This window comes from Aricia agestis, chromosome 20 (genome assembly GCF_905147365.1).
Source record: "Aricia agestis chromosome 20, ilAriAges1.1, whole genome shotgun sequence".
NCBI lineage: Eukaryota > Metazoa > Arthropoda > Insecta > Lepidoptera > Lycaenidae > Aricia > Aricia agestis.
Genome location: NC_056425.1, coordinates 8,752,515 through 8,776,962, shown reverse-complemented (window position 1 = coordinate 8,776,962; position 24,448 = coordinate 8,752,515). Strand labels below are relative to the sequence as shown.

General features: G+C 35.8%; 1 protein-coding gene across 4 annotated transcripts in view; it reads right to left on the bottom strand.

Moving 5' to 3' along the window:
• The window catches only part of LOC121737019 (membralin), a 140,658-nt gene extending 117,471 nt beyond the window's left edge, over positions 1 to 23,187 (bottom strand). Inside the window, exons 1-6 of one of the 4 annotated variants that reach the window (XM_042128537.1) lie at positions 23,084 to 23,187; positions 22,062 to 22,621; positions 20,178 to 20,472; positions 16,889 to 16,925; positions 13,990 to 14,224; positions 12,642 to 12,732 (exon numbers count right to left, since the gene is read on the bottom strand). In XM_042128537.1, coding sequence (XP_041984471.1) covers positions 12,642 to 12,732; positions 13,990 to 14,224; positions 16,889 to 16,925; positions 20,178 to 20,472; positions 22,062 to 22,531 — 1,128 coding nt within the window. In that variant the 5' untranslated portion in view covers positions 22,532 to 22,621; positions 23,084 to 23,187. Of the gene's footprint in view, positions 1 to 12,641; positions 12,733 to 13,989; positions 14,225 to 16,888; positions 16,926 to 20,177; positions 20,473 to 22,061; positions 22,622 to 22,963 lie in introns of all 4 variants that reach the window. The other 3 variants (XM_042128536.1, XM_042128538.1, XM_042128539.1) reach the window with 3 other exon arrangements.
• Positions 23,188 to 24,448: the final 1,261 nt, after the last annotated feature.

The window sequence follows — 24,448 nt, the reverse complement described above, 5'->3', positions numbered from 1 at the left end:
GGACTTACAAAGCTGTAATTTGGCATTAAGACCGAGCTCCCTTTTTTTGCTGTGTTTTCTAATAAGTATTACGATCCCGGAAGACGATGAAACACAAATGAAATTGAGATTTATTTAATGATTGTATATTTATCTGATACTTGCCTAACGGAAAACACGATTCATTTATTTTGACTCTATAGTTTAATTTTTCGAAATTATGAATTTTTCTGGGTTTTTCAACAAATATCTGTTACACTTATTGAGTTACTATCATTCAATAACTTGCACTACTACAATCACACACTATATAAAAGATTAACTAAAGGAAATATTAGAATTGTATTAATTTTTAAGTAATCAATAATCATCAAAAACATTTTTGGGACTAGCGAAATTTACTTTCGTGCTATAATGCGCCGGACCGTTGTTACGCGATATTGTTCACTATTAGCTACAGCGCAAAATACATTTCATCATCATTTAATATACCTTCATGTGTATACGCATCAGACAATGCATTGATTTTCAAATTGTTTTTATTCACAAAATTTTTATTTTTGTAATCCTGTAGGATCCAAGGTAGGATAGTTGAAATTAATGCAACCGAAGGACAAAATTTAGAAGAGTCATTACATCAGATTAATGATAACACGGATTCAAATGTCCAGTAAGAAATATTATTATTATCTTTTAACGTAAATATTAATTATTGATTATATTAAAAACAAAAAGCCAGACTGGAGGGAGTAGTAGTATTTATTTTTTTGTCAGCACAATCAGCTGCCTGAATTAGTGGATCCTAGATATCCGAGAAAAATACCTATTAGGGACCCACAGTATATAACAGAGACTGTTACAAGAAAAAATGAAAAAAAGTCAGAAAAAAGAAAATTAGTCCCCCACCATTCAAGCCAACAAGCCCCATTGCCCAAAAGGAAAAAAAAAATAACTTAATAATTCTCAAATTTACTCGAATACAAAAATTCCTGTCCTGTCCAATATCCGGAAGTCCAATATTTTGGAGCAACCCCAGATGGCACTGTAGATGACGACACTATAGTAGAAATAAAGTGCCCAAAATGTTGTTACAATGTTGGTGTAGAAAAAGCCATAAATGATAAACAATTAACGTTTTATAAAAAAAACCAAAGGCGGGTTACAAATGAATAAAAACCACGCATGGTTCTACCAAATACAGGGCCAGCTTCATGTAACCAGAAGCAAAAAATGCATTTTTGGTATATGGTCTTCCAAAAACATTCCAGTTAAAACGGAAATAATCTATCGTGATGAGGAATTCTGGGAAACAAAAATGGAGAAAAAGCTGAAAGACTTCTATATGGATTGCACTTCTATATGGTTTTTATTTTTTTGTAACAAATAAAAACCACGCATGGTTCTACCAAATAAAGGGCCAGCTTCATGTAACCAGAAGCAAAAAATGCATTTTTGGTATATGGTCTTCCAAAAACATTCCAGTTACAACGGAAATAATCTATCGTGATGAGGAATTCTTGGAAACAAAAATGGAGAAAAAGCTGAAAGACTTCTATATGGATTGCACTTCTATATGGTTTTTATTTTTTTGTAATAAATAAAAACCACGCATGGTTCTACCAAATAAAGGGCCAGCTTCATGTAACCAGAAGCAAAAAATGCATTTTTGGTATATAGTCTGGCAAAAACTTTCCAGTTAAAACGGAAATAATCCATCGTGATGAGGAATTCTGGGAAACAAAAATGTAGAAAAAGCTGAAAGACTTCTATTTCAGTGGCAAAAAATGAAACATTCATCTCCGCGTCTTCTCCCCTGAAACCTCCCCCGCTCCAAATATCATGAAAATCGTTTGAGCCGTATTCGAGATACATATAATACGGGACATACATAAAATACGGGTTAAAAGGGGATAAAATAAAAAAGTATTCTATGTACATATTTATTTTATTTAATTAATTCGAAAAGAAAAACAAGTAGTCTCTGTTTATTATTACTCTGCCCACCTCTGCAAAATAAATTGCTAAATGCTAGATCTAGCGGAAATATTATGTAACTTACCGTAGCTTGGCAACCTACATTGATTCATAAACAGATGGCGCTCCGCGTCAAACGTCCAAGGTCATTTGCTTAGATATTCGTCTTAAGCTGAATAAATAACTCAAATATGGTAAATATTCTCGTATGGGAAATGATCTTGGTATTACGTTTGTATGAGAAATGCGATGGCACCCGGACTCTTAAGGAGTGAGCACACTGAGACGGGCCGTGCCGGGGCTCAGCGTGCTGGGGCTCATCGCAAAAATCCGCCTCCATACAATTTGTATGGAAGCGGAAATCCGCTGCGCCCCGACACAGTGTGCGATACGCGCAGCCGCTTCCATACAAATTGTATGGCGGCAGATTTTTGCGATGAGCCCCGGCACGCTGAGCCCCGGCACGGCCCGTCTCAGTGTGCTCACTCCTTTAAAGCGTGAAAAGGAACAAATAGTCACACTTGAACATTTTAAATATTACTGGCTTATGTATGGCTATTACGACTTACAGAATCTGTAATGAGGGATAATTCAAAAAAATTATGAAAATTCTATTTGCCAGCAGGTGCCACGATGTAGCCGTCGGGTCTCTTGTATCAAATAGACATATTATCGTGACACATGACAGCTATATCGCGACATATTATGACAGCAGTTTGACACGATAGACCCGACGGCTACATCGCGGCACCTGCTGGCAAATAGAATATTTCAACAACCCTCATTTATTCAACTTCATCTCATCATTATATAACAGCCTAACCATCGACTTATAAAGGTTCCGTTCTACCTATTAGACTTCAAATAACTAGAATATCCAACCTAATGGTGTGTCACACTGCCCGCCTGCATAAAGAAATGTTTAGCGTCTGTTAGTTGAATCGATTCAATCTGCTCTAAGCGATTCGCTAATGAAAACCCCGGCGAACCAAATGATGTGGCCGAGAGATTGATAGTGGGGCACCCTACCTGAACTCTGCGATACTCTGTGGTCGCATAAAATGGCGGCGGGATTTGAAAAAGGAATGCCATTGACATTTGTAATTTTTTTATTGTGTGACAACAGTTAAGACATTGTGCTATCTGATATTTGATTTTTAAGACAAATAAAACGTTAAATTTTGAAGCGTTTCTTTACTACTCTATTCCAAAATTAATCTTACAGTTTCAAATATAATAATTATTATAGGCTTCAAGTAGCAAAATTGGGGTATAAAAAAAGTGTTATATTTTGCCGCTTATAAAAAAAACCCAAAACAAACAAGGGTGCTACTTAAAAATGAATACAAAGTAAGTGAATTTGGGTTATATATACGTGAAATGTAAGATGCGAGGCCACATTGCCTCGATGCGTTGCGATGCGTTGCCGCAGCGGTGGCTCTCCGTGGTTTTACAGCGTGTAATGCTAAATACTTACATTGCGGTTTTGCTCGATAGTTTAATATATTTTACTCCAAATCGAGTAATAATTACTGTGTGGATCGCAAAACTGACGGCTCGAAGGCTCGCATCGAGCCGGCTTGATGGAATTAAATATATCGATTTAGAATAAAACTATCAAGTAATGTTGAATATATGGACGAAATTCCGAGCCGTGGGTTTTGCTCGTCGTTATTGCCCAAAACCGTATGTGAGTAGTTAGCATAAGAAAACAAAATGATAGCACTTTATGTGTCCCTTTAAAAGGGTTTACTGTAAAAGTAGCAGCGCTGTTTTGACGAAATGAAGGACAGAAAATGAAGCGGGATAGTACTATGAGTAAAATAAATAACGCTTTTGCGCTATACCGTCTAATAATATGCTAAGTTGACGTGTATCATAGCAAAAACTATGTTTTCTTGTAAGCCACATAGCTTTCTTATAAATGAAATATTAAAATATTCTTTTCTCGGTCCTTTGAACGCTAGTAAGCCACATATACACTACAAGCCACATGGCTTAGTAGTAAGCATATGGGCAAAGCATGTGCTTTGCGGAAGGCGTACAGTACGTTATGCCGTTCCGACGACGCAACGCACCGCAACGCTTCGCAGCAATGTGGCCTCACCCTAAAGCGCACCTCGGTAATGGGGCCATTTAATTTTGTTACTTACCAGCCCCAACCTTTCTTATATGCATTATTTATTATCTTGGGAACAAAGGATACTAACACAATAACACTACGAAATATTTCGCTAAAGTTACGTTTTGAAATCAGCTGTGAGGTGAAATAGCAGCTGACGAAGTAAAGTAATGTCTGTAGTGCCTAATTTTCAATAATTTTATTTCCATAGATTTTTAATTCAAATCATTAAAGCATGTGCCTTATTAATACAATAATACAATACAATACATAAATGTAGTAAGTTACCTGGTTTGTACACCTACACAATCTCTAACAGACATTCGATAAACATAAGGTTAACTGGAAGAGATTGCTTATTAGCAATAAGTTCGCCTTTTGTGCATCATTATAAATTGTTGTTTTATGTATAAATGTTTTTACTTTGTATTTTTGGGTGTGCAATAAAGTGTTTTTGTATTGTATTGTATTGTAAGTGTAAACACCGTTATCCTTGAAACCACACAAATAAATCAACATTTATTTCGGTGCTTGAAACCATCAAATGAGCCCGTCAAAATGAACAACTTTTTCTATGAGAACAATGCTGGGAACTCAAAAAAAAAACAAAAAAAGAACCAAAAAAAGTCTTCATGCCCATACAAATTGCCATTCCGGGCATCCGTATGGTTATGAAGACGGCATTTTTTCTTGAGTTCCCAGCATTGTTCTCATAGAAAAAGTTCTTCATTTTGACGAGCTCATATTTTAATGGTTTCGAGGATAACGGTGTTTAAAAAATACTTAATAAAGTATTAAGACCTTTGCGAAAATTGCAAGGCCAAAAAAAAATACGTTTGTTGTATGGGAGCCCCCCTTAAATATGAATTTTATTGTGTTTTTAGTATTTGTTGTTACAGCGGCAACAGAAATACACAATCTGTGAAAATTTCAGAAGTCTAGCTATAGGCTGGAGACATACAGACGGACATACATCTAAGACAGGAATAGGGTCCTGTTTTTATCCTTTGGGTACGGAAGCCTAAAAGGATCAAAAAATTTGCATCATTGGAAACCAGCAATAAATGCGCTTTGACGTGAAGCGCACGACAGCGCACAACAACGCACGACGGCGCAGACAGTTGATTAATACAATTGCCGCGACAGACCAATATGAGATTAGTCTGGTGGAATTTCGGGTTCCGGTATTGCATTTCACTATTTTTAGGAATCGGACGGCCTACCATTAGAATCTTTTACCTATATCCATGGAATCTTTTTCAAGTCGTTTTGTTACTGCACGTTGTTAATTATCATCTATCATTCTCATAATAATTTTAGGAAAATAAATCAGTGACAAAAAAAACATATTTTATCTCAAATATTCAATACCCATACGAATATAATAATGGGTATAATACACACTTTGTATGATTGTCGCCTTCACGTCTGCATTCATGTGTATTTCGCTGAAATCTATATCTATATATATATATATATATATATATATATATATATATATATATATATATATATATATATATATATATATATATATATATATATATATATATATATATATATATATATATTCTCAATTTATATCCATTTTCAATTTTTCACCTTGTTGTCAACAGACTTCAACCATAAATAAAAGAATATAATTCGTATGTATAGGCTTGTCACTCAAAAATCTGTCATTTTTCCTAGTGTGTGTGTTGTAGTGTGTGTAATGTTTTATTTGTTAAAAAAATTTATGATAAAAGCATGATTTCAAAATAATATTAGCTCGATGCACTCCTTCACCATATAAACTATAACTGTGCAAAATTTCATTCACCTACGTTTCCCCATTTTTCGTCAAAAGGGATACAAAGTTTTTGGTTCACGTATTAATATATAGATTTAGGTTCACTGAAATCTTATAAACAACCCAACATTAATTCAATCGAAAAACAAATACCCAATATCGTTGAAACCTTCAAGGAGTTGCGCTATGTATCGTACCGTCGTAAACTGTGAAAGGCCTGTAAAAGGGCTATAACTGTAACTTTGGGGGGAAGAGTGGTGATTTTAGTGGCGGGACCGCGCCTCGCTTTAACTATTAATTGATCCATTACGCCTACATATGCCGTATTAGAGTGAGGAAAATATGAAAAATATACTTTATTGCCCAGTAAGAATGCTTTAAAGTTGAGTTGTAAGTTGTAACCAAAGAAGTGGTTGATGTTAAATAACTCAATATTGCAATACATATTTCGTTAGATTACGTCAATCACTTCTTTGTTTTCCAATTTATTTGGAACTAGCGACCCGCCCCGGCGTCTCACGGGTATACAAGGTGTAATAAAAATAAGTGATAATACTTTAGGGTGTGTACGCTGCTACTTTCACAGTGAACTCTCTATAAGGAACACGTACACACCCTAAAGTATTATCACTTATTTTTGTTACACCCTGTATAGTATATAGCCACTGAAAAAATGATTAGAATCGATAGCCTATGATCCTTCAAGAGACTTATTATTATCTGTGCCAAATAACATAAAAATTGTTCCAGTAGTTCGCGAGATAAGCCCTTTCAAATAATTTCCCCCGTTTTTTCCACTTTCTCCTATTAGTCTTAGCGTAATAAAATATAGCCTACTAGATGTCCCGCGCGGCTTCGTCCGCGTAAATTAGGAATTTTACAGAAACCGTACATTTTCCTATAAAAAATATTTCCCCCGTTTTTCCCACATTTTCCTGAGTTTCTTCGGTCGTATTAGCCTTAGCGTGATAATATAATATAGCCTATAGTCTTACTCGATAAATGATCTATCTAACACTGAGATAAGTTTTTAAATCGGACCTGTAGTTCCTGAGATTGACGCGTTCAAGCAAACATACTCTTCAAGTTTATAATATTAGGTAGGTATAGTTTTTTTTTAATTATCGCTTGACAAACTCGAGTCTCGATCTAAAAGGCTATGAAATGGTATAATATGGTAGTGATGATGATGATGATGATGATGATGATGATGATGAATGTAATTTGCAAAGCAGCATATGCTTTCTGTTCTTAAAACAACGCCGAAACTCCCAAACTTGTATCTATAAAGAATCAGGAGTTCTCTCAGCACCTTCCGAACCACGGTATACCAGGTATATCTCGGTGCAAAATCTTACTTGTTGGTAGCATATGCTTAGAATACTTCTCACGAAACCGAAATCACCACATGTTTCCCTATAAATTTTGAGGAGTTCCCTCGATTACTTAAGGATCCTTCATCAGATCACCACTTTTGTGAATATAATACCGAATTGGGATGACCGATATACCAAAAGAAAAATTTTGAAAATCGGTTAACAAACGGCGGAGTAATCGTTGAATATAAGAAAACGAACATAACACCTCCCCCATTTTGAAAGTCGGTTAAAATTGTAGCCTATGTCACAGAATATATATTAGTAGTACCAACAGAAGTCTCACTAGCGAAACCCGTTTAAAGAAATAACGACTCATGTTACGATACTATTAAGTTCAAATTCCGACCGCGCAGTGCTAGGTGCCTACAATTATATTCACCTACATGTCCGCTCTCTGTCTATCGCATAACTCGTACCTTTTCTGACGAAATCAAGGTTTTTGCCTTTTAGAAAACAAAATATTCTTTTATAATTACTATTGGTATGAATAGCAAACCTTCTTATAGTAATATAAAATTTAAGTAACCCAACCTATATTTTATAGCAGTTTTATATATTCGATTATAGTGCAGGAAACTTTTACAATTTAAACATAGTAACTTGTGTTTATTTCTATGTAGTTTGTGCGTTTCTGTGTATGAAAGATTTTGTCACAGCGGTTAAATCAGTATCATGAATAAAATTCCTTTATGATCAGTAAACAGTAGATACGCGACGAAAAATCTTGCGCGTGCGTCACCGCTCGCTTGTGAGTGATTGGCCACCCACGGGTGGTACTTACAGTTCGATACCTATTCTCGCGAGTGGGACAGGCCTGCCTATGTGTTATTCTGATGTATAAGCTATATTATTGTAAAGTTTCATTAAAATCCGTTCAGTAGTTTTTGCGTGAAAGAGTAACAAACATCTATACATCCACACATCCATACATCCAAACAAACTTTCGCCTTTATAATATTAGTAGGAAGTAGGATTAGTAGGATAGCCTTCCTCAATAAATGGGTTATCTAACACTAAAAGATTTTTTTAAATCGGACCAGTAGTTCCTAAGATTAGCGCGTTCAAGTTAGCCCTTTCAAATAATTTTCCCCGTTTCTTCCACATTTTCCTCTATATCTTCGCTTCTATTAGTCTTAGCGTGATAAAATGGAGTCTACGTGCCGTATTTAAACAGGAGGAAAACTTAATTTTCTCACCTCCGGGCGGAAAACGTCAACTTTCTTCCCGCTGCGCTTACCGATGTTGCTGTTTTCTGTCCGTTCGTCCGTCCGTCTGCGTCGATGAGAAAAATTGTATACGCACCTTGGGCAGTAAATACGAAAGCCTCAGACCACAATATTATATTTGTCGATTTCAGATTACATGACGTGATCCCAGCACTGGGACAGAAAAGGCTAATTGAAAAAGAAATTAAAAATTACAATATTTTACATCGAGTCTACACCACTATATTATTCTCCTTTCAACCCCCTTTTTCTTTTTTATAATAACAAAAATATTTAGATGGAGATAATTTTACCTAATCAAATACACTACCTACTTCTTTTCCTTACATCTCTACTTAAAAAAAAACTTGCCCCTGCCTGTATCAATTTTACCTTAAATCTTAACAAATGCGAGAGATTTTGTTGCGATTTTTCATAAAGAAGATAAAAACTGTTCATCATTAGAGTTAAGTACAGTATATTAAATATTTAGTATCAGCAAAAGCCGAGGTGGTTCCCTAGTCCATAAGCATGGATTCTATTGAATATAACACATGGATACGAAGCAATAACTGACGTTACGATGTGCGATATAACTAAACGTCATATTTTACGCGGCTTCCTTTACAGATATAATTCTTTTATGCTCCCTTTATTACTACGCATCTCAGGGACCCGCTATAGCGAGATTTCGGGCTCACTAAAGTTTAGTATGGATGTTAAAAAAATCATTATAGACCGTTTAGTATTTTGTAACGGGCGGGCTGCCAAATTTTGCTGTGCTTTCTAATAAGTATTACGATCCGGAAGACGATTGATTAAAATGAAATTGAGATTTATTTAATCATTGTATATTTATCTGATATTTGCCTAAAGTCGGCACTACATATAGGCGAACGCGTTGGCCGACGCGTTGGCCAGCGCGTCGGCCAACGCGTTCGCCTATAATATGTAGTGCCGACATAACGGAAAACACGAATCGCTTATTTTGACAACTTACGTAACATCAACTATTTAGTAATATGTAGAGTCAAATATAATATCTGATAAAAAAATATCTATTTAAAGAAGTTTTTAATGTCGAAAACGTGTCATTTTATTTTTATGTATAAAGTTTAATCGTGTAGCGCCCACGCTATATTACACATCAAAATAAGGGAGGAAAAAATCTGAGAATTTAAAGTTACTAATTGTTAAATTTTCGGTACATTAAAATCGACATTAAAATGTAGAATTAAAAAACATTTAATTTTCTTGTAATTTATAAATATAACGCCATCTATTGACAAGTGGCAGTATTAAAGGAAAGCAAGGAAAGCACGTGCCTAAACGTGCCATCTAATGGTTACTGCTATTCACCGCTAGATGGCGCAGATTACAAAAAATCTAAACGCCATCTATCGATACATGAGTGAAACACGTAACCACATTTTAGGATTTGAATTTGAGACATGGGGAAGGATCATAAAGTTAATATACCTAGCGGCTAGCGGAATAGAGCAACAATCTTGACCTGTCAAACGAAACCGAAATTGATTTACGTCTGTGTGTAAAAAATTTACGTAAACACACAAGCATCTTTCTAAGAGATTAAATTGTCAACGTGCTGATAAGTGCCAACTGGACGTCAAACAGATGAAAAAAATTAGTTCTGCTGTCTCTTTTTACCACGCAGTGTAACTGATAGTGACATTTCGCTTGCTCAGGCCTTTGTTTCTCTATTCCGCTAGGCATGGGCGTAGCCAGGATTCTGTATAAGGGGGGGCATGGGGGGTTCGGGGGGCAGGAAAATCCTAGACTTCAAATTCGTGTTTTTAACTTAAGAGTATCACACAATAGTAAAAATTATAAACAAAATATTAGCGAGCGAACTGGGATTGAATGCTTTCCCTCACACCCCGCAACTCAGGGTTGCCAGATTGGGGGTTTTTTTCGCAATTCTGGGGAAAATTTTGACTCTAGGCGAAAATTTGGGGAAACAGTATCTTTGGGGAAATGTTTGGGGAAATAAATACACTATGGAGATTTTTTGGGGTTAAAAACATAACAAACAAATGAAACCAACGTCCTTTTCATTCGATTAACATCCTGGCAAATTTGTTGTTTGTTTGTTTTGGTTTGTTTGGTGGAGTGCGTAAACGGCCTGACAGATGTACGAACTTAAATTACGCGGGTTTTAAGTTCGCGAACTTCTCTTTGCTGACACACAGGCGATTAAGGCTGGTATAAATAGTCAGTACTCAAGATGCATCTCGGTCTCAAGACACGGTTCAGGCTCTGTGATCTTAAGTACTGACTATTTATACCAGCCTAACTCCTAAGATCGTCGAGCCACAGTCTGCTTACTCACACGCACGTCTGTCACCCCCTTAAAAAAATGTCTCTTTGGTCGAGCGAGCGACAATGTGTTGTGTATCTGTTTAACTGTCGAGTGATTGAAACTACTAAATCAAATAAAAGTAGTTTCAATTTTTGGGGGAAATCGTAAAATTGCATCTGGCAACCCTGCCGCAACTCTCTCTGCTCCACGGTTCCACGCCATTTTGCGATTTAAAAAAATTAATCATATTATGATTCATAATATAATTCTCCAAAGCGATCATAAGGCCGCGCCTTAGGTATGTGAGCGGTGGGACGGAGAGGCGGGGGCGCTTGATTTTGACAGTTCTGGCTAGTTTAGACAAAACGCACAAGAGATTGCAATAGCAAGATGAGTCCGCCGATAAAAAGATAATGTAAGGAAATAATATTCAAAGTGCGTACGTTTTATAAAAAACGGAAAGCCTATGTCAATAGTTTAGAATATAAAACTGATCAATTGCCTTTCATTTATTATTTTCAACACTTGAATAATTATTGTTCACGATATATCGAGATTGGTCGTCACTGTCTAATCTCATGTGCGTTGCGAGCAGCAAGCAACCCGCCCCCTCACCCCTGTCCCTACCTAAGGCGCGGCCAACTAGTTCCGCGCGCACTATAAAATCTTATTTAATATTTAATCAAGCAAGACTGAGAAGCATGCCTTCGTTTGAGGAAAAACACTTTGAACTTAGGTATTTTGTGATTCATGCGTGTGAATGCGCAATTCAATAATTTTTCATCGAAGATTTTATTTTGATAAATTACACTGTATTAAGATAAGTCAAAGACATCAAAATGACAATGCAACTTTTGAGTGGAAAAATCCTTATGTAAATAACCTCCAGCATATTATATTAGAATGACTCGGTTTTTAAAAAATCTTATTTTATTACTTGGTTGAGATAAGTTATTAATAAACGGGTGAACGTGTTTAGTAACAATGGCCTCTTTGATAATCTATTTTATGTATTACATAGTTTGAATTTTACGTTCGAGCGTCCGTGTGTTTTAGAGCGTCCGTGGCCTATTGGGTAGACCTTTGGTTCGCACTCACAGAGGGTGCAGGTTCGAACCCGGATGGAGGTGTGTACCAATGAGACATTTGCTGATCTCAAGTACACGTCATGAGGAAAACATCGTGAGGAAACCCGCACATAGTTGGTCCCAGATGTATTGACCCGTTCTTTCCTCTGGATTAGGCCGACTTTGTCGTATGTGCTTGGGCAACCATACAGGCATTTAAAGGCTGGTCCCAAGCACTACAGTATCTGAAGAGTGGTTATACTTCGCACTGAAAATACTGTATAAATCATCCACAACGGATGCAAAGGCCTAGTTTTTTTGTTGTTAATTTTGCGTTGCATTAGCACAGATCACCCAAGCCTCTCCTGATCATTGCACGCATAGCCACGGCCATATACAACAGGGGTGGCCGCAACTTTATTAGACCTAAGATCTACTGTTCGCTAACGAAATCCTGTGCGATTTACCAAGTCCATACTTCTCGAAATCTTAAATGAAACAGCATAGTTTAGCTTATTGGTCTCGTAGTCTGGTCTAATTATTTATATTTTTCGCCTGGCCACGAATCACGATCGACTGGACTAACAGTCGCGATCGACCGGTTGGCCACCCCTGAATTTATTATACAACGTCTGAAATAACGTCAGTGGGCTTAGGCCGACTTTATCCAGTCATGTCTCTTATTTTGTTAAGCGCGGCCCCGAACCCGCCCAATTCTCAGTCCCCGATTGCTCGGATCTCGGGCGCGAAATACACATACTCATTCAAAACTAACGTGTATGAAATAGTATAGTAAAATGACTCACAAATATGAGCATAATAAAGAATGCGGCGATGTAGGAGCTACGCGCCGTCAGCATCGACACGAAACGGTAGTGTTCCCCGGTTATCACGTTCCTGAAACAGATATACAAATAATATTAAGGTGCGCGGGGCTAAAATGGTCGCTTTGAAGAATCATAATATCATTCATTTTTCTAAAATCGCAAAATGCTACTCTGCTTGCAATTTATTTCTGTATTTTTGTACTGATTTGACATTTGTCAGCTTGACAGTTTTGACAATTCATTTACTGAATTGATTGAGAGGAATTGCTAAATGTGACCTTTTTAGCCCCGCTGGTCATTGAACAGTTAGAAAGAGGCCAAGGCCAGGCTACGTCTCTTTCACTCTCAATCATTGAAGGAGAATAAAACATAGTTTGGGTCTTTAGATCTTTGGTCGTAGAAAAAATTCGTGATGGAGATATAGGGGTTTTTTTTGAAGAAGTGAATTAATGTAAAAAAAACTCTAAAACGAGTGAAGCACAAACCATGTTGTAAAGTCAGAGTAACCAATAACGGTAAGCCATTTTGACAAACGGTTCATACAGACCAATCGGGTTAAAAAGTCAATAAATATTTAAAATAAATCACGCGGGCATACAAATAGGGCGCGCACGAATTTAAGATCGTACGATGAAAATGGAGGTGCATTTTTTTTATTGTATCCCCACCACTGTATCTCCTGTGTCGCCAGGATCGACAGCGGTATCCAACCACGAAAACCCTTTGATATGATCTCAGGGAGCCCAAGGGACATGCTAAAGCTGTCTTGGGACTCGCAACGAAATTAATCAGAAGAAAATAGGAGAAGTAGGAAGAATTCCAGATTCCCTCCCCGTACAAAGCGGGAGACAGCACAAAGTTGCAATGACCGAAAGTCAGAGAACTTAAGAGGTAGCACCACGGAAATAAGGCTAATAATTGTGACTCCTAAGCTGAAGCTAAGTTAATATTGGAAATGGAGGTGCATACGAACAATATCTGTCCATAGCGTATCCCCATGTGTGCACACTTCGCCAAACGATATTGAAGTTGTCCGCGGCTTATAATTATGTATAATGTATGTCTACGTAACTTATTAACTAGGCTAGCTAAGGTTCTGTTGGCTTTTAACGCAATAAAACTGTAGAAATCATCATTGATTGACATTAATGACCTGTTTCACCACTTCCTGATAAGTGCCGGATAGGCTATTCACAACTTATCTGACAGACCCTACTCTATCTGTCAGATAAGTTATGGATAGCCTATCCGGCACTTATCAGGAAGTGGTGAATCAGCCCCTTACAATCTTTAGCGCAATTAATCCACACTCATCATAAAAACGAACCTCAAATATCCCTTATTATTCTCCTGCTCGGCCAAGCTCTTTATCGACGCCATGAGGAGGTCATCGTAGCCCAGAAACTCGTCAAGCACGAAGCGGGAGAACGCGTCTCCGAAACACTGGTCCTTCTGCGGGTCCAGGGTCACAATCTTGACAGGTATCTTGAGACGGAGACGCGCGCTTGGCGACAGTCTTAAGAAGCCGTACTCGAGAGAATACTCAAGAATGTAGTCCTCATCTGGAATTGAGAAATAGCGGTTTTAGTAGTGTTAATTTTGCATAAGGATTATAAGATGTTAAACAAAAAACTATATCAAAATAGGTACTATCAGAAAAATAGATTTATAGGCTGATGGCGGACCTACGTAATATGGTCGGGTTATGTTAAGCGCCTGCTAGTCGAAAAAGAATAACCGATAATAACCGGTAAAAATCTCTTGTAAAAGAATAACCGGTAAAGAAATTAATTTATAGACAGCTGACGAATGTAATCACATGGATATATTATTGTGATCACATGGATATGTGATCACATGGGTATGTGATCATATTCGTCAGCTGTCTATGAATTAATTTATTTACCGGTTATTCTTTTACAAGAGATTATTTTTTACCGGTTATAATCGGTTATTCTTTTTTAAGAGACTAGCGGCCCGCCCACTCTTCGCACGGGACATAAGTTGGATTACGTTAGTTAAGTTTTAGAAAGGATCACTAATATTTTCTAGCAATAAATATAGCCTATGTTGCTGAGGAATCCTGAGTAAAATAACATACAACATTGATTCTAAGTCAAGATGAATGTAGATTTCCAATGGTGAAAGAATTTTTGAAATCGGCACAGCCGTTTTTGAGTTTATTCATTACAAACATACACACAAAAATAAAAATCTTTACTCTTTATAATTGTACTTGTGTGAAAGCACTGTTCAATTCAGCCTTTCCCAAACCGGGCGATAACGCCCTCTTCTGTGCGCTGAAGGTGGGGACTGAACCTGAGGGGACTGGGACCCAGAAAAAAATAGGGGCGTTGTGTCAAGTCTTGGAGGGTGATTTGTAATTTCATTTCATCTGGATGCATTTTAAATTGAAACGATGGGGGCAGTAGACAAAATAAGTTTCGGAACCCCTGGTTTAATTCGTGACTGTATTTTCGATACGGCCAAGCCATCTAATGCGAGAAGGAAAGATCGCGCGTCGCAAGCTAGTATGTTTGTTTTGCTTGAAGTGCTTTCGAAATTCGAAGTAGCGGCGTTATGGGGGAAGCCGTATGAAAAGGGGGGTTGCAGGCAAGCCAAAGGAGCGCCAAATTTTTCAGGACTATCAGCACCCTGGACGCCGATGAAATCTCGCCCAGGCCGTTAGTAGTGCTACAACCGGCCATGTTTCTATTGCTAGGATAGTAAAGATAGAAGTTAGAAATAACTCGAATTCTTTTTTTATCAGTGCCACTGTTTTTGATATTATACAATAGAGGTACGAATGAAACAATGAGTATTACGCAAATGGTATCGGAATAAATGCATATTAAACGCGAGCATTTATGCACGTGCTAAAATAATGAAACAATTAAAAATATTTAAGTATTTCCTCGTTTTTTAGTTGTGTTCGTTCAGTGGTTAAAAACGACTAGGGTATAGGGTAGGGGATTGGGCCCCCGGTAAACTCACTCACTCGGCGAAATAAAGCGCAAGCGCTGTTCACGCCTGTTTTCTGTGAGAACGTGGTTTTTCTCCGGTCGAGCCGGCCCACACGTGCCGAAACATGGCTCTCCCACATCACGAATATACTCGAAAGGGATGACGGCATATATCAAACTAATGCTTACTACTTTTTAGGATTATTTTGGCGGTTTTCTACGAGATAATTGATACATAATAATTAGGATAATTAAGCTAAATATATTTTAAGCACTAGCAAATTATTTATGTTTTAGAATTTTTCAAATTACTCCCACATTTATTCCAAATAGCAAGTTAATTATTATGATAAGTAGTAATTATAATACGTCATACAATTCATAGTATTACTATACAACATTCAGTTGTACTGACAATATAGTGTCCGTAACATATTATGTTAATTAGTATCGATTGACGCACATCGGTAGTACAAAACTATACCACGTTTATAATGAGCTTAGAGTCAATTTATAATAGAGCAAAGTCGAAGCGCAGCGAAGCGAATTCCCAAAAAATTAACACAGAAAATTTAACCTTAACTCCAGAACATAACGCACACATTACTTCTGCGAGACCAATCAGCGTTGGTCGGGCGCATGTGCGCAAATTGGCGTGGATGAACCAGACGCGCGCGAGCCTTTTAGAATTCTCAGATATAATGTGTGCGTTAACGCTTTGGAGTTAAGGTTGGATTTGCTATGTTCAGTTTTGATACTTCGCTTCGATGCGCTTCGACTCTGCGCTAATATAAATTGACCCTTACTGCAATTCAATACTGTACTGTTATTAACATTACGATCCGACTATATGTAATTTTTTGTCAAGTATTCATCACAAATTAGGCGACAAAATATGTGTAACTTTTTTTAAATAAAATTGTGAAACTGGTATAGTTTACACACGATGTTGTGCTAGCTGACCAACGATTTCTTATTAAGTATTATAATAACTCTAATTTAATTAAGATTTTGACACTAACTCCATACATTTTATGTCACCTCTTTATTAAAATAAAGTTAAGTAATTATTAATGTCTCCTGCCGCACTCAGAGTGGAACATCAATTACTTAAATGTAATTAATGAAAAATTTTGACATAAGCCCCCTACATTATCTGTCAAACTCTTCATTAAATGAAAGGTTAATCATAATTAAATGTCTCTGAGTATGGCAGTGAGTGCAGCAGTTAAATTAAAAATAACTTGGATATATTTAACTGACCTTTAGAAGTCTCATTATATGCCTCCTCAAGAGATTCCTGAAACGTGAAAAAATACGAAATCAAAAAATATATATTTAACTAAATGTGATGCCTAAAGGAGTGAGCACACTGAGACGGGCCCTGCCGGGGCTCAGAGTGCCGGGGCTCATCGCAAAAATCCGCCTCCATACAATTTGTATGGAAGCGGATGCGCGTATCGCACACTGTGTCGGGGCGCAGCGGATTTCCGCTTCCATACAAATTGTATGGAGGCGGATTTTTGCGATGAGCCCCGGCACGCTGAGCCCCGGCACGGCCCGTCTCAGTGTGCTCACTCCTTAAAGCAACATAACACATGAGCCATACATTTTGCCGCGGTAGAAAAAAAATTTCCTTCCCTATGTTCTACTTTACATTGGAGACAAATATTAGAGCTTTTTCGATCCAAGAAACAGTTAAAATATTTTCCTTACATCATTAATAATATTATATTACTTTACATGTGTAGTGTAAAAATAACTACAGGCAAAACCGAAATACATTTCTCGAAGCAATTTACATCACAAACAATTAATAATATATTTTACTGGTTTCTTGGTATCATCAATAATCAGCCAAGTGCGAGTCGGACTCGCGCACGAAGGGTTCCGTACCGTTATAGAGCAAAAATAGGCCAAAAATTGTGTTTTTTGTATGGGAGCCCCCCCTAAATTTTTATTTTATTTAAATATTATTATTAATTGTTAAAGTACGCATATATTAAAGGTTTTTGTGAAAATTTCAACCTGTTGCCATTATTGATATTGAGCAAAAAAGGCCAAAAAAATCACGTTTGTTGGAGCCCCCCTTAAATATTAATTTTATTTTGTTTTTAGTATTTGTTGTTATATCGGCAACAGATATACATAATCTGTGAAAATTTCAACTCTCTAGCTATTACCGTTCTTGAGTTACAGCCTGGAGACAGACAGACAGACAGACAGACGGACAGACAACGAAGTCTTAGTAATAGGGACCCGTTTTTACCATTTGGGTACGGAACCCTAAAAATCAAGTTTACAGTGGACAAAATGCTTAAAATAAACAAACAAAAAGTCAAACTTAACAGACAAGTTATTTTAAAATTACTTGCGTAGTTTTCCCCAATACAACCTTGAAAATTTGGTTAGATTTAAATTTTGATCTTCGGAAGAGCCAGGGCATTATTACCACATATTAAGAGGATTCCACACCGCCCTTTTTTCCATACAAATGTTGTCCCCTGTTTCCTCCCTGGATAATGCTAGTAGAGTTATAATTTTTTTCCTGAATATCTACGGCCACTAATACAATGTCCCTATGTTTTCTTTTTTTCATAATTTAATTATTAAATAAGATATGAACGTTCAAAAACCCAAAAAAATGGCCAGATTTTCCACGGTGTTCAAAGGTCCAGAAAACAGATTTGGCTAGATTATACAAAAAAAGCAAAACATAGGAACACAGCTCAAGCCTTTTTTTAATCTTTAATGAAAAAAGTACTTAAATCGGTTAAGTTTTGGAGAAGGAATCAGGGGACAACGAATCGTTGATTTTCTGGATTTTCTGCAGTTGTCTCTATCGCGTTCTGCGGTATAGGCTTGAGGTAAGGGAGACAGCTATAGATATTACACGTACTTTTTTTTCATTTCTCTAGCCCCTGTTGTATCCTCTTAAATACAATGTTGCACACAAATTCGTTGCTTCGAAATTGCTTTATCCATTAAAAATTAACAATGTCCTTTCTTGGGACTAAAAGTCTCCTCATGCCTTTCATCAAAGTCGATTTGGCAGTTTTAGCGTGAAGAGTATAGTCTTAGAATTTATTAGAGATATAAAATATATAGCCTATGTCACTCACTGAAAAAATTATTAAAATCGATTCAGTAGTTTTCATATTCATTACTACCCGTGGGCCGTGGCCCGCATTGGTCGGTACCGCCGCAAAAGCTACGTCCCGCAATTTTTAAATCTGTAATATCTTCGAAAATATTCATTTAAAATTTAAATCTGATGCTTTAAAGTAAAATATAGATCTATATTAAATCAATAATGTATTATATATATAAAATATTTAATTGAATAAGGATTATTGCCGTATTGGTTATAATCGCTTCGAAAATTTGCTATTATTTGAAGTTAAAACTTAAAAGTAAATGACAAAAAATGTTATTGTGGGATATCCATAAGCGATAGACATATACCATCGCGAAGTTTTCTGTAGACCTTTTCGTAGTGTACAATACTTAGTACATTGTTGTGATAAATCTCGTAGGGTTCAGCCTGCGTTTGCAATATAAGCGGAAAAAAATGTAATTATTTACGTCATCACATTAGAAACCCCCAAAATTTGTGTATTTCTCCACTGTTTAAGAGAATACACCAGGGCCTACAGAAATGAAAAAAAAGTATGTGTAATATCTATAGCTGTCTCCCTTACCTCAAGCCTATACCGCAGAACGCGATAGAGACAACAGCAGAAAATCAACGATTCGTTGTCCCCTGATTCCTTCTCCAAAACTTAACCGATTTAAGTACTTTTTTCATTAAAGATTAAAGCAAGGCTTGAGCTGTGTTCCTATGTTTTATTTTTTTGTTACAATCTAGCCAAATCTGTTTTCTGGATGTTTGAACACAGCGGAAAATCTGGCAATTTTTTGGGTTTTTGAATGTTCTTATCTCATCTTATCTCACCTCTTATCTCATCTCTTATCTCATATCATATCTCATCTTATTTAATAATTAAATTATGAAAAAAGAAAACATAGGGACATTGTTTTAGTAGCCGAAAACATAGGGATATTTAGGAAACAAATTATAACTCTACTAGCATTATCCAGGGAGGAAACAGGGGACAACTTTTGTATGGAAAAAAGGGTGGTGTGGACTCCTCTTAATGAATGTTATTATACTTATAAACCTTCCCCTTTAATCACTTTATCTATTAAAGAAAACCATCTAAATCGGTTGCGTAGTTTCAAAGATTAAAGAGAACAAAGGGACATGAGGGAAAAAAAAGCGATTTTGTTTTATAACATGTAGTGATATTAATAAGAAATAGACACTTTCCATGATTATTGTTACATAATATGAAATATTTTTTACTTTAATATATATGTATACTAATGAGTGTCTGTCTGTCTGTCTGTTACTACTTCACGCCCAGTTCGCTGAACCAATTTTATTGAAATTTGGTATGGAGATACTTTCGAGTTCCGGGAAAGGACATGGAATACTTTTTCTCCCGGAAAAATGTACGGTTTCAGCGCCATAAACGAATATAATACTCACGTCAATAACAATATCCTCTTCATTGTCTTCAACCAAGCCCATAACCCATACTCGGTAAGGTGGATCATCATCCTGAGATATGCTCTGGTTCATACTAGCCTCAAGCTGCTCCAAAGCTGGTTCCGGTCTACTCTCGTATGATATCTCACCAGTCTCCAGGTCTATAACCTGTATTAGATTCTCCTCAGGAGCACTTTCATCATGAACTCGAGTGACGTTGCCATAGTCTGTGCCGTCTCGGAGATATTCATTGCTCTCTGTATCATCGCTGGTCGATGATTCTATGTTGACAATCCTGGAATTATTAAAATGGTTTATTTAATAAAAACCTAATACACATGTAATATTATGTTATAGAGAAAAGTTTGTGTATTTCGGTCAAATGAGCTTGAAACAGCTGGCCCGTTTTGCATAAAATTAGAACAGACAGAGTTAACTACAGGGAATGCATAGTACAATTTATTTAAAAGAGGAAGCTCCTATAAAAACATTAGTTAGAAAAAATTATAAATTTTTGTTTCCTCTCAAAAGATGCAATAAAAATATTGCAAACCATAAAAATTTTATTTGTGTTAATTCATTCAACTTTTTGTTTAAATACTTAAGATTTTTTATTTCTTATCTATTCACTTGACACTAAAATGTAAATATAAATCACGTATGAAAAGAAAAAAATGAGCCATAATGATTAATTGTATAATTTTTTTATTAATATTTAGTGTGATGGCACATAGTATGGGTGCCATAGAACAAATTTTTTTGTGATTACTAACAAGCTGATTTTTTTTGAGTAGCTTCATTTTGATAAGACGAACAACATTTTTATTTTCGAAAAATTTCAAAAGTGGTAGCTAACGGAGATAGAAAGGATTTCATACTTTGACTTGATGGTCCTAAAATATGAATTGTTTTATTTGTAGGACAATGTTACTCTTAAATTATATAACTATTAATCTATCAATAAACAAAAAATCAGCTTGTTAGGGTTCCGTTTTAGGGTTCAGTAGCCAACCAAGTTTTGTTGATTACAGAACCCTATAATAGAACCCTACCGAGCTGATTTTTTGAATTTTTATTGAATTGAATTGTAATATCATTGGATAGACCTCTTACTTTGTATTAATGGATTTTAATTTTGATTTTTCAACAAATGCAGATATTTCAGAGTAATCATTGATAGAACAAATCTCTACAGTAGTCAGTTGTTAAATAAACAAAAGTCTCTTAATTATTTCCTTAGATCTGTTAAACTACAATAGATTTCAAGGCAGTTGTCAGTAATGCTTTAGTGACTGTCATTCTTTGCTAATAAATACATATAAATACAACAAAATATAACCTACACTAATGTTATTGCAATGAGTAAAATCCACATAAACATGAATCAATAACATTTTAATAAGATTAACTTAGCAATAAAGATCAACAAGTTGAATATTTTTTACATTTCATCAGTGAAATAGTTGCTTAACATGATTTATTCATAATGACAGGAAAATTTTCACAACAAATTCTAGCAATAGTTAAAAATTTAATAGCTTTTTTATAAACTATATTTCTCAGCTCATCCATTTATATCAATACCATACATAGCATCCTCAAAGTAAACAATTAAAGTAATTAATTCATAAAGAGATAAAGGACCCAAAAAATATGTTGGGTTATTTCATGTAAAGCCTACAGGTAATACCCATCCAAATAATGAAGGTTTGTCATCAGCCTAGCCATTAACGATCTACCATAATCGATCATGGAAAAACGAGACACAATAGAATTTTTATTGTGTCTCGGTCACCGGTGACCGTATTTGGCTTGATGAATTAAACAAGTTTTAAATTTACTCTCAAATTCTTAAATATTAGATGAATATAAAATGTTACTCACGTTACATATGGATTTATTTCTTCTTTTTCCTTCTTTAATTTCCTTTCTTTAGCATAGCTTTGCTCTATGGTGTAATCTTGACTCGGGTTCCTTAAAATCTCAACTCTCAATATGCCATCTCTAGGCCAGGAATCTTTGACATGATTTAGGCATGTAGTAGGGGATCTCGAGAATGCTATGTGGATGTATGCTAGTACAAAGAATGCTACCAAAGCTTTCAATAATACAAGGAACTCAAAAAATCTCCTCACAGGCCTCGGAAATGTCCTAGCATACGCTATTGCAAATTTGAAGAACAGTGCATGAAAAAGCCTCTCCCTTACGTTGAACAGAGGGTTCTGATTATTATTTCTATTGCGGTTCCCCGCCTGTTGATTGGGTATTATAGGACCTCCGGGTAGCAAGTTGTTATCTGGGTTTACGCCTGGAGGTAGATTATTCATAGGCTGCGGTGCGGCTGCATTACTCATCTTGGTGTTGGAGCAATTACCTCGTTTTGTGTAATTATTTTTAAACTGTTCACCTTCTCACTCAGTCTGTTGACATTTTACATTTATGACCTACAAAAACATTGACATATCAACAGTTATGTTTACATTGGAATGTGTTACAGAAGCAAGGTAAAGATGATTGCCTTGCTCTCGAATTGAAAAAATTGGCAACGTTTTGGGCCATTTACTAGGGATAATACAGTACAATATTCCAATATAAAATTTGACATTGACCCTAGCAGAACTCTGTGTACCTACAAATGGTAAATTTACATAGAATACTACCGTCCGGAATGATACTCATTCTTTTCCGTAGTAGGAATCCGATAGTATGTATGTTTAGTGCTGATTATGAATTAATTAAACCTTATATCAGTATACAAAACAAAGTAAAAGTAGTCAACAACCTACATCGAAAATGTCATTCTTACTTTCACAAGTGAATTATATAATATCCTCGGTTATGTTTGGTTTATGCACAACGATATTTTAAACACCTTAACACACATACACGGTTGATTCTTAATTTACCTCAGAAATAATGCAATATTGAAAATATGTCACCACTTCTGCCATTTGCCAATAAATTGGATTTGTAAATTAGCTGTCATGTCGGCTGACGGCTGTCGATGTCGACCACAGAATATAAATTACTCGAGTGTCGACTGTCAAGTAGACATAGTTGAATGAGGGATTTTCCTATATTTTTAATTTGATTGTCAAACAGTTTCCATTTTAGTAACTAGATGGCGTATGGGTAGACCAACAACTATCGGTAGTACTAGGGAATACCATCAATAATTGCTACAAAACTGGGCAAAATAATGTAAAACTTGATACATTTCAATTTGAAAAAGACGCAATAATATTCCAATGAATAGGATAATAAAGTTATTATAACGATGTTTTAGCTAAAATTCACGGAAGAAATATTTACCGATATTCACACCAAATGTCACAGGAATAATACATTTTGGTTTTGACAACATGTTACCTGCACTTGTGCAAGATAACGGATATTTAATGGCTAATATTTTATCAATAATGAATATCAAAAACCCAAATAACATAATTTGGGAAAAAATAATAAAAACCACACCAACAATAAAAAGTAGAGGAAGTTTGAAAGTGACATGCCCGCCAAAACTCTTTCAGTTGTCAAGTTTTAGTTTGACAAGTTTTAATTATGTCAGCGTGTTCCTAAACTATTACCAGTGTACTGGTCTAATCGCTTAGGCCAATGATCGCTTAGGTTTAAGATATTCTGATTTATGTCACACTTGACAGTACACTGATATTTTTTGGAAACACAACCCATATGTAGTCAGTGATGCCAACCTGCAGATAATTTCAGATCGGTGAGGAACCAATTGAAAATCTAGAAGTGTCTATCCTTACGCCATCTAGTTAAGATTGTTAAAATTAAAATTAAAAAATATAAATGAAAATCCCTCATTACCGTATTATGACATTCTCTTTGAAGTTTGAAATAGAGCTGAGACAATTCGAGGAGAAGAAGAAGATAAACAAATTGCCAAAAATCGATTCCATTAGGTAGCATATATAAAAAAATCGATTTAATTTGTTATTAAATGCTTTATAAATAACATTTTTATTTATACATAATAATTTTCGTTTCAAATAATATTACCACAACAAAAAATAAGAATTTGTGAAAAGTTTTCATTAATCACTAACAGATGTCGCTACTTTAATCAAAGTAAGTAAGGTTGCTATTAAAATTTTTATATATTCTAACAACTGTTTATAAGTTCCGTAGGAAATGATTTAGAAAAGAAGACGAAGGGAAGAACGGAAGGAATAAATAGGTACCTATTTAGGGGCATTTCTCCGGATTTGGATTATTTAGTTGATTCCCTAGTACATTTTTATTTC